Here is an 11,871-nt window from a genome sequence, read left to right as displayed (position 1 = left end):
TCTTGATGAAGAAGTTTTTGTTGAACAACCCCCAGGCTTTGAAAATACCTCTTGTCTTGATCATGTCTACAAGCTTGATAAAGCTCTTTATGGCTTGAAACAAGCTCCTAGACAATGGTATGAAAGACTATCAAAGTTTTTGATTCAAAATGACTTTGTAAGAGGCAAAATTGACAAAACCTTATTCTTTAAGAATAAAGGTTCGGATATTTTAGTTGTTCAAATATATGTTGATGATATTATCTTTGGAGCCACCAATGAACTGTTGTGTAAAGAACTTGCCAACCTTATGAGCACTGAATTTGAAATGAGCATGATGGGAGAATTAAATTTCTTTCTTGGTTAGCAAATTAAACAAACTGCTAATGGTATCTTCATTCACCAACAAAAATATATAAAAGAACTTCTCAAGAAATATGGCTTGAATAATGCTAAAACCAACAACACACCTATGGCTACAAATGTTAGATTAGATGAAGACCCAAATGGAACAAATGTTGATCAAACTATGTATAGAGGCATGATTGGCTCTATATTATATCTAACTGCTAGTAGACCCGATATTGCTTTTAGTGTTGGTTTATGTGCTAGATTTCAATCCAATCCTAAAGAATCACATCTCACTGCAGTTAAACGTAATTTAAGATATTTGAAGGGAACTGACGACTTATCGTTATTTTATCCTAAAAGTGATGTTTATGATTTGAAAGATTTTAGTGATGCAGACTATGCAGGTGATCTAGTTAATAGAAAAAGTACATCAGGTATGGTACAATTTCTTGGCGCATGTTTAGTTTCATGGAGTTCCAAGAAACAAAACACTGTTGCATTATCCACTGCCGAAGCTAAATACGTAGCAGCAGCAGCTTGCTGTTCCCAAATGCTTTGGATAAAACAGCAGCTAAGAGATTTTGGTATTAAATTTGAATGTGTTCCTATTTATTGTGATAATACCAGTGCCATATGCATATCTAAAGATCCAGTGCATCATTCACGAGTAAAACACATCCACATTAGGCATCATTTTCTTAAGGATAATGTTGAAAATAAAAATATTATTGTCAAGCATGTAAACACCAACGAGCAAATAGCAGATATCATGACTAAACCGCTTCCAAGGGAACAACATGAGAAAATGAGATTGGAACTTGGCATGATCAAGCTGCATTGAAGTGAGTGACATATGTGATCCTTAAAGACAGAATGAAAATTGAAAAGGTCGATCAACCACAAAATCTTGATTGAAAAATCGATTATCGAAAGGATCAGGTACGCACCATTTAAAAGTATATACTGTGAATGCTCATATGATTGCTTGTTTGATTTGATCAGATTATAGTAGCATAAAATTTCCATTTATTTTTCATTTTCATAAAAAATTTCATAATATTTAATAGATATATTTACCCAGAAATTTCCATTAAAATAGCGGGAGTTAAATCATCATAGTTCTTCACTAAATTTGTCTGTTTCCATTTCACATTTTGTGTTCAAATGCGCGAATTAAATAAGGAACATGAATCACCTAAACACACGTCCCCTCACATTCATTTTATACACTCTCACATGCCAAGCCCTAAACCCTTCATCCTCAAACGCAATCAACTCTAAATTCCAAAATCATCTTCATCTTCTCACATTTCCTGTAAAATCTCGCTCCATCAACTCATCAAATCACCATGAAAACCAATAGCCGTACACCCAAAATGAAACAACCCAAGCCTTTAAGAATTATCCACCCAACACCTTTATTAACTGCTCAAGAGTCATCTTCAAAAGAACAGCAGGACACTCCTGGTGGCACTAAAATGGCTAGGTGTGCCCGCAAATGGATTTGATGTTTTTATGTTGGATCAAAGATAACTTTCTTTGAAATAGATGAAAAGGATGTCTGGAAATTTTTAGGGATCACTGAAAAACGAGGGAAGGTCAGCCATAATGCACTATCTCCTTTACACAAATTGTTGTATAACATTGCACGTTGATTTGTTTTGCTGCGAAATTCCAAACGCAGTGAAGTAAGTCTGCGAGATGCAACCCTAATTTACTGCATGGCTAACAATATTAAAATCAATTTTCCCTCTTTGATGATCTCTCACTTAAGTGAATGCATTTCTAAAGGTTGTGTAATTGGATATGGAGGTTTGCTGACTTGGATTTTTAGGAAGATAGGTGTTCCACTTGAAGGACAAAACTTTCCCATGGGTCCGAACAATATGATAGGTGCCAAGTGCTTAAATAACTTACACCTTAAATTAAATGCAAAAGAGACCCTTGAAAATATCTCTGAACAATCTGAGGGCACAAATGAAGAAGAAAATGAAGAAAATGTTAAGGAGGAGGAAGTAAATAAGGAGGAATAAGAGGAGCATGTTCCCTCTGCCACTAAGAAGGCAGATGAGCATTCTGAGGAGGAACAGGAGGAAAATTCTTGTAAGGGGGAAGTTGAGAAGGAACCTGTGAAGGATGCTGTGGAGGAAGAAGAAGAAAAAGATGAGGAGAGTTCTTTACCTGGTTCAAACCTAGGAAGAGTCGTAGGCTAGCTTCCAAAGGAAAGAAACCTGTTGTTATTATTGATGATGACTCAACCTCATATACAACAGCTAAACCAAGCCATCCTTCCTCACCTAAACCTGCCAGACCGTCATTCCATAATTTTTATTAACCACCAAAGTCACCTATACCATCATCACCACCACCAGTACACACAATCACCAAATCAAGGTTTAGGTGACACTACAATTCCTACAGCCCATTTATCCTCCATTCTCCTAAAACTCACAGAATTGCAGACAAGCTTCCCTGTTTTTAAAGATGAAATTCGTGTCTCCATAGCCTCACTATCTGCTCAAATGGACCAAATGGAAGAGCGTTTGGGAGCCAAGCTCGACACAGTAGAGGTGGAAACAGAATACATAGATGATGAAGCTCCTGCATCTTAATTTCTCCTGATAATCATCATATTTTCTTATTTATTGCAATAATCTCTATTATCAAACAATATTTTTTGGTACCAGCTGGGGTACATCCTTTAACAATGATAATATGTTGAACAATTTCTTTATGCTACTAACTATCTGTGACGATTAATCATAGCTGCTCTTGTTTGCATTCATTGTTATTGCTTTTTACTTTGTGCATCCTTATTCTCTCTTTGACTATGACTATATGCTTAGTGCTGTGGTTTGATTGCTCCAATTCTTTTTGAATGATGTCAAAAGGGGGAATATTTGACACAAACTTAAATAATGCTTGAGTATGCTTAGCTCTGATAATATCTATTATGTTGGACTTTAGGATTAAGGTTATGATTCATGATCTAAGGCTGTTTGGCTGTGTGCTGCTGATGATTGTTTATTGCTTGTTTATTGCTTGCTGATTTTGCTGTGATTGTCAAAGTATAGTTAATCTATTGTCAGTATATAGTTAACACCTTTTGTTAATGCCTAAAATTGAGTCTACAATAATTCACCCCCCCTCTTGTTGCTGTTCCCGTTCCTAATTGAGTCTACAACAATTATAAAATTACTTAATAAAATTAAACCAACTAAAATTGTCTTACAACTTAAAAAAGTTTAAAACTCAATCTAAGTCTATACAAAGTTAAATTACTAAAAGTAAAATTTAAACTGAGACATTACTATAATAAAACTAATTTTCTAGGTGAAACTCACTCTACAATCCCAACGCGATTAATAACCTGCAAAAATAAGAATGCAAGAAAAACAAAGAAAAACTCCAAAATCAAAAAACTGAGTAATTTCAACTCCATCCCGTAAAATAATTAAGTAAAAAATAGTTTAGGAAAATTATATATAGTTGAGTTAAAAATCAATTTGTGTAAACAATATAATATTACATAAACCAATTAATTAAATTGATACTTAATAATGACAAACATATATTTAATTATTTGAGGGAATGAGAACGCCATTATGCCGACGCTTTACCCTTACTAGGATCACAACAAATAGAAGCAAGATCAGATATCGTATCAAATATCAAAAAGAAAACATGTCGGCAGCTATACTAACCAAACAGGGCAACCTATTCATCAATCTTATACTTGGATCACAACAAATATAAGAGTTTTATTTCTCATGTTTCACTTTAAGTTAGTATATTTTAGTAATTAGCCATGAACATCAATCATGTAATAAAACATACATTATATATTTTATTTTATGATCAGAAATGTTTTTCAATAAATATATATCTCAAGAATATTCAATTATTATCTCATTTGCCAAATCACCATTTTAACATCAATTGGTGGCAATAGAAATTAATATCATAAATATTTTCTTTCAATTTAACAGCATTTTAAATTCATCATTAAAATAAAAATACTAGAAATTAAACTCATAACAAAAATAGTTGTACGATATAATATTATTTGAGTAATAAGTATTTAAACTATAATATACAAAAAGATCATACATCTTATTTATACACATTATCATTTAACCATAATTAGATGTACATTGAAAATTACCTTATGAAACGAGCCTAGGATATAAACGTACCCTCCTAGTAACTTTCATCAACGAATCCTACATTTAAAGTATAATTAATGTTTGTAACTTAGAGATAAAAAAATGCCTAAAATTGCAAAATACTATACGGTAGAAGAAGAAACTAATAATGAGTGAAAGGTTGATGAGAGAATAGAGTTATAAAGGAAGAGAGAAAACTGAGAGTAATGAAAGGAATGGAAGAGAAAAATACAATTTATAGTAGTGGAAAAATATAGATTAAGAGAACTAAAGGGAAGAATGAGATGAATAATGATGTTACATAGGTGGGAGAGCAAGGTTTAGAAGTCACATATAACTTTTAGGTTTTTAATAATTTAATTTTTTTTGAATTAATTTCTTGATTTTACATTTTATTTATTTCTTTTCATTATTATTATTATTATTATTATTATTATTATTATTATTATTATTATTATTATAGTATTATTATTATTATTATTATTATTATTATTATTATTATTATTATTATTATTATTATTATTATTATTATTATTATTATTATTTTTGTGGAAATGACTTTTGTATTACCCAATCAAAAAAACAGGATACAAGGGAACAAGGACCCTTAGGATTCCATCTTATCTCCCCTTGGTTGTATCAGTGTGAACATAGAGCCCACCTTCTAGGAAGGGTTTCAATGTGTCCCTCTTCATGTGCAAAGGAGGTAAGAGGGAAACCTCAAAAAGCTATACACATGGCAAGCCAACATCAAGACAAAACAAAAGAGTCAAAGTAAACAAAAAAAGAAGCAACTAGCCTAGCTACAACTAGTAAATAGGACAAGGATACGCGGTTGAGGCCTACGACAACAGATGTCGTGATGACACACTCTCGAGTTTAGAGAGCTGGAGACGCATCTGAGTACCAAGACACCGAACAGAGAGACAAAAGCTATAGATAAGCTTCACGTTGGATCATATCTCAAGGATGCTAAGAATTTGAATTTGGTCTCCAAGGCGTCCTTGACGCTGTCAACCACTTGGTTAACCAATGGAACTTTGTGATTCCACACGGCGTCATTTCTGGCGCTCCAAATCACATAGATGAGGTTGCAGAGAGTGGCCTCAAATTGTTTTCTTCTGTGTCGTGTTAGGCGGTTCTTCCTGAGGATATCTTCCAGAGTCTTAATCTTACTATTAGTCTCATACCATTCCTTCAATTTAGCTACACATTTCTGAATAAATGGGCATTGGAAGAAAAGATGATTCACTGTTTCACTCTCCAATTCGCAGATCGGGCAAGTGTCAGAACCGACAACCCCAGCAATCTTTAGGCGAAGTTTTGTTTTCAGACGGTTGTTGAACGCTAACCAGTTAATGAACCTGCTTCTGGGAGTGGTTAATCTGTTCCTTACAAAGTGGTTCCATCCGACTCTACTGCCTCCTCCCCTGAGGTCATTGTATACTTTTGTAATAGAGTATGTCGGAGTGTTCATCCACCTCAACAGCTTGTCCTTGACCTTGCATAGTTTCTTGACGACCCAACTGGATGTGATGGAAGGGTTGAACAATATCCAGTTGCCTCCTTTCATGTACACCTCGTGAATCCATTTCACCAAGAGGGACTCGTGGAGGGTGGTGATGTGCCAAGCAACTTTGCCCACCGCAGCTAGATTCCAGGTCTCCAAGTCTCTAATTTCACCTGTCGTAGGACTTTTTTACGAAGAATGACAGCTTGACACCAATAATTAGTAATATTCAACAGGATAGAGTTAACTAGTTGGAGGCGAGCAGTGTAGAATAGGCTTTTTGCATAGCAGACTCTTATCCGAGCTGTCATTTTGTCTGCCAAATACTCACAATCTGTGGCTGAGTACCTTTTGAGGGGCATCCCAAGATACTTGACTGGGAGGCTCTCAAAACTGTAGTTTATGGTTTGCTTAGCCTGACCTCTACTTTCGTTGCTGAATCCTGCCAGCTAAATACCTAATTTGGAGTTGTTTGCTTTGAGGCCGGAGCAAAAGGAGAAGTAGTCTACTGTCTTGATCATAATACTTATGGATTGAAGGTCACCCTTACAAAACAACATCAGGTCATCTGCGAAAACAAGGTGATTGAGCTTGTGTTTGTTGCATCTAGGGTGAAATTTAAACTCTAGTTCTTCGCTGGCCTATTTGAGTGTCCTCGAAAGGTATTCCATGCCTATTTTGAACAGTAGGGGGGACATAGGGTCTCCTTGTCGAACTCCTCGCTTAGCTTAGAAAATGGAGAGGGGGCTGCCGTTGATAACCAAGGAGTATTGAGTAGATGTGACACACGCCATTACTCTCTCTGTGAACTTCTTCGGGAAATTAAGTGCAATCAACATGTCATGTAGGAAGTCCTAGTTAAGAGTATCATAGGCTTTTCTGAGGTCAATCTTCACGAGACAGCTGGGGGAGCAATTCTTCCAACCATAGTGCTTGACTATGTCTTGGCATAAGAGGATGTTGTGGAGGATGCTTCTTCCTTCAATAAAGGCCCCTTGCATGGGGCTTATAATGGATCCCAAGATAAGAAGAAGCTTCTTGCATATGAGCTTAGAGATACACTTATATATAACATTGCAGCAAGAGATTAGACGATGGTCACCTAAGGTGTTTGGGTTGGCAACCTTTGGAATGAGGGTGATAGCTGTTGTGTTCCAGGATTTCAGGAGGATGTCATTTGCAAAGAAGTCTTGAACTGCTTTCACAATATCTGTGCCAAAAATCTCCCACGCAACCTTGTAGAACCCGCTATTGAAGCCATCCAGACCTAGCGCTTTGTTTTCTGGAATGCTCCACATGGCATCTTTAATCTCATCAGGGGTGAAGTTCATATCAAGCATATAATGTTGGTCTTGGTTAAGAGCAAGGCCACTATGTATCACGTTCATATTGATTCTCATTCTCTCCTTCATTTTGTTACCAAGGAAGTCTATGTAGTGCTTCTGGAAGGCATCCTGGATTTCCTTTGGATCGCTAGTTGTGCGATCCTGAAGGTGAAGAACATTTATAATACTGCGCTTCCTGCGATGCTGGAGAGAATGGTGGAAGTATCTGGTATTGTCATCACCCAAAGTGAGCCACTTCAGTTTGGCTTTTTCTGTCTGAGTCCTGCTTCCCATTCTTTCTTTAGTCTCCTATATGTCTCTATTTTCGAGCATTTGATATCTGCAAGGTGTTTGTCCCTAGGGTGTAGGTGGAGCTCCTTTTGGGCTTTTTTGAGTTCAGCTTCAGCTTTGGCAAGTCACCTGCCTCTATATTTTTGAACTTTGTTTTGCAAGCTGTCTTAAGTAAACCAAGTTTTTGTTCAAGGTGGTTTGGGTTCGCTGACGAGCTTGTGTGCCATACTTCTCGGATGGTTTCTAGGAACTCTGTGTGCTTCCCCAAGTGATTGAGGAATTTAAAAGGTTTTGCTCTTTTGGGGGGCTCTAGGAATTGTACTAGCATCGGTGTGTGGTCAAAGTCACCCTCTGGCAGGAAGCATACCTCTGTTGTGGGGAACGAGTTCTCCCAAGCAGGGTTTCCCATCACTCTATCAATCTTGCTTAGAATTCTAGCATCTCCTCTCCGCTTGTTTGACCATGTAAAAAATCTTCATGTACTTTTCAAGTCGTGGATGTCGCAACTCACCATGCATCTTCGAAGAGGATCTATTTCATGAAGGCGTGGTTTTTGACCTACCCTTCTCATTGAGATTGGCTATGCAGTTGAAATCTCCCATGACAATCCAAGGCTCTGTCACTGATGCACCAATGGTCTCAAGCTCTGTGAATAATACCCCTCTCGTTCCTGTCTGTTGCACCGTAAACAAAGGAGCAGTCGAAGGTATTACCTACATTAGGATAGATGACCAAATGGACGATTTGGCTGCTAATGAACTTTATGTCTACTTTCATTTCCTCGGCTTTCCAAGCTACTATAATCCTACCTCCCTTGTAAAGAGCTAGGTTGTGCGTGATTCATAATGACGGACAAATTCTTTGGTAAAGGGCACAAATTCCTTGCCACTTTACTTTCATTTACAGGAGGCTAAATAAGCTTATGTTGTGGTTAGCGATGAATCGGGCCACTTCAGTTTGTTTATTGGCCTTATTTAACCCCCTGACGTTCCAGGTGAGGATGTTATTCATGATCCTGGATGGGGTAAGCCCCCAGCGCTTTGATAGGTAGGATCTTGTCATGAGTTCTCTCAGAAGATTGGTTTCCTACGGCAACATCAGCGAGCACTGTGTAGAAGTTAGTAACTAGGAGCTGATCATTATGTTCATAAAGTGGGCCTTTCCAACCCATCTTTCCCTGCCGCTGAGTGTTATGTGGCTCACCCTTGGATTCGCTGACTGTGATGCTGTGACTATCTGGCTGTATAGTTTCTTTTGGAAGTTGTATTGCCATGCCTTCACGTATCTCATTCTTGTCAATGTGGCTAGGTTGTGTTTTGGTGTGATCTTTTTGGCTTCCTTTCTTCCCCCATTCTCTCCTTGGTGGTTTCTTGATGGGTTTATGGTTTTCTTAGGTTGACAAGCACCAAACAGGTGACCTAGTTGTTGACATTGGTGGCACCATTGGGGTTTCCAGTCATATTGTATGGGTTGTTTAACCAATTCATCATATTCATTAGTGAAGAACACCTCACTCGGTAAGCCCTCCTTTATGTCCATTTCCACCAAAGCTCTAGCATACATTAGTCTATCCTTGTTCTTAGTTGCGTTGTCTACTTTAAGGACGTTCCCCAGAAGTCCAGCAATCTTCCTTATGCATCTCTCACCCCAATATTCCATCGGTAGAGCAGGTAAGTGAACCCATATTGAAATGGTAGCTAGGTCTTCTTTTTCTAGGGACATCTTGACTTTCCTTGGCTTAATAATGAATAGTTTCATGTCAAAGAGGATACCACTCATCTCACATGCTTTATCTCTCACAAGCTTTCTCTACAACTAAGTCTTTTCAAATTCGTTTTACATAACTATCAATCACATGTAATGGTGGGTTAGCACCTATGACATAGCATACAACAACAGATTCCCAATATTTAATTTCATCCTCAATATCCTCAAAAGTAATTTTAACCATACCATGAGAATGGATAGGGGATACTTGTTCTGCTGGTTTGTTCAAGGGAATGTTTGCTGTGGCCTTGAGAATGGCAGACGAGTGCTGCTGCTCAGTATCTTCAGTGGCCTGCTGAAGACCGGCGGGTTGTGGCGTTGCTGGCTTGTTCCTGTCTAGAGATAGGGTTCCTTGGACAATGGCAGCCCAGCTTTAATCCATAGACAGGGGAGAATTCCCCAAATCTTGCGAGTTAGGGTTTAGCCTGTCCTCATTGTCGATTGAGTTCTTGTCCCTAATACCTGAAGATAATGGTTCACCGGTGTTGTTGGGTGTTTCAGTTGGCTTCGCGGCCTCTTTCCTTGGCCTGCCTCGGCCCCTAGCCACGGCAGGTCCTCCCCAAACCTTATTATTATTATTATTATTATTATTATTATTATTATTATTATTATTATTATTATTATTATTATTATTATTATTATTATTATTATTATTGGAAATATTCTAGATATTACATGTATGGACACAGTCATAAGGGACGTGTGAGTTCAAACCCACAAACCCACGACTAATGAGCATTAACTTGTATACACACTTGATAAGGTGTAGTATTTCTCGAAATTCACTATTTTTATGATGTGGGATCTTCCTCACATGTGAATTATTTCCAGCATTCTCCCTCAAAGTTACATCATATCTAAGAAACACCATCGGCTCGGATAGCATGCTAGCCGTGACTGTAATAACTCGTATTTAGCTTGAAAAAGGATTGATAGACTAGTCATATAAACAAGGTGCATCTTCTTTGCATGGGAGCGTAAAACTCCACAGTTAAACGTGCTTGGTGGGGAGCAATCTTGGGATGGGTGACCTCCTGGGAAATTTTCCCTGGCGCACGAGTAAGGCTAAAGTGCGCTGGAAAGACTTGTGTTGGTCTGGGAGGCCAGTCTACAGTTTCCATGAGTAGTCACCGGCGGTCCGAGGGGCCGGGGTGTTACAGTGACAGTTCGTCACATAATCACCCCGTGGGCCCACTCGTGTGGACTAACCCATAGTGCATCCGTGGGCTCGGCCTTACAAACCCACGGGTAATGACTGTTAGCTTGCATAGACACTTGATGAGATTCACTCTTTCCCAAAACCATATGGTATTAGAAGGATTACCAACTCAGCAATATATCTAAGTTCACAACTATAGGTGTGCATGGGCGGATTCGGGAGGATAGCAGACCAGACATGCTTATAAAAATTTACCTGCAACCTCGATTTTTCAAAAGTCTACCCGCCATTACGGATCTTATTTTTTTGCCATCACCCGCCCTCTTTCTTAACAGGCGGGACCCCTGATAAATAGGTAATATCGATATTTTTTAAGTACAATCTTAAAAGTAATATAATACAATGCACCGTCCAAATACTCTAAAGACAAAAATATTTTTAAAAGATGAGGCACTTAACAATGTAGGAAGAATACATAACACAATGAAATTAAAACTTTAAATGTCCACATTGTTAAACTATCAAAGTAAATAAACTATGGACTTAGAGTTTGGGCACTTGGAGTATCGTACCTTCTCATATAATTTTAAAAATAAAAAATAGAAAAATTGTATATTTATAAAATAAGTGGACGGGTGGGTTTACCTGCGGGTATTATTTTTGTGCCGCTACCCGCCAGTTTCAGTTAGCGGGTGGCTATTACCCGTTTATATATATTGTAGTTTTTTAAATTGGCGTCGAAACCCGCCCTTTTTGAGTAGGATGGGTCAGTTTGGTGGGAGGCTGGCCCGTGAACAATTGTATCTACAACTCACTATTTTAATAACTCACTATTTTAATGATGTGGATCTTTGTCACATGAACTATTTTCAGTAAACTAATACTATAAAACTAGAATCTCCGTGAGGAAATTAAATCATCAATGCATATGTTGAATGCCAAGGGTGGGCTAAAACATATATCAAACTGATCTTATAGCATAGCTAGGCTAACCACCATTTTTAATAGGAATGCAATTACAATTATTATGATTTTTATTTCATGGAACTGATTATTCTATGCATGTTATTAGCTACTAAAAACTGGATAGTAGCAAAGGCTGTTGAGCTTGTGGAAGATCAAACAACATGAAACAGCAGTATCAAATGTGGTGGATTATGGATCAATTATTATACTTCCCAAATATGTCACGTTTAAGGATTATCATAACATTTACCTCAATCAAGCATACGGAGTTCTTCGAATCAATTCTCAAGATATTGCAGATGACGGCAATGTCTTTGAGGTTGTACCCAATAGTGATGGTTACATACGTCTCCGAGA

The 11,871-nt window shown here is 37.6% G+C and overlaps 1 protein-coding gene across 1 annotated transcript; it reads right to left on the bottom strand.

Annotated features, from left to right (window-relative positions):
• Positions 1-5,442: 5,442 nt before the first annotated feature.
• Positions 5,443-6,069, bottom strand: LOC130805572 (uncharacterized). Its single transcript, XM_057670354.1, has one exon. The coding sequence runs from the start codon at positions 6,067-6,069 to the stop codon at positions 5,443-5,445; it is 627 nt and encodes a 208-aa protein (XP_057526337.1).
• Positions 6,070-11,871: the final 5,802 nt, after the last annotated feature.

Source organism: Amaranthus tricolor, chromosome 2 (assembly GCF_026212465.1).
Source record: "Amaranthus tricolor cultivar Red isolate AtriRed21 chromosome 2, ASM2621246v1, whole genome shotgun sequence".
NCBI classification, from domain to species: domain Eukaryota; kingdom Viridiplantae; phylum Streptophyta; class Magnoliopsida; order Caryophyllales; family Amaranthaceae; genus Amaranthus; species Amaranthus tricolor.
The sequence above is the reverse complement of the archived record's forward strand: the minus strand, read 5'-3'. Positions and strand labels throughout refer to the sequence as shown.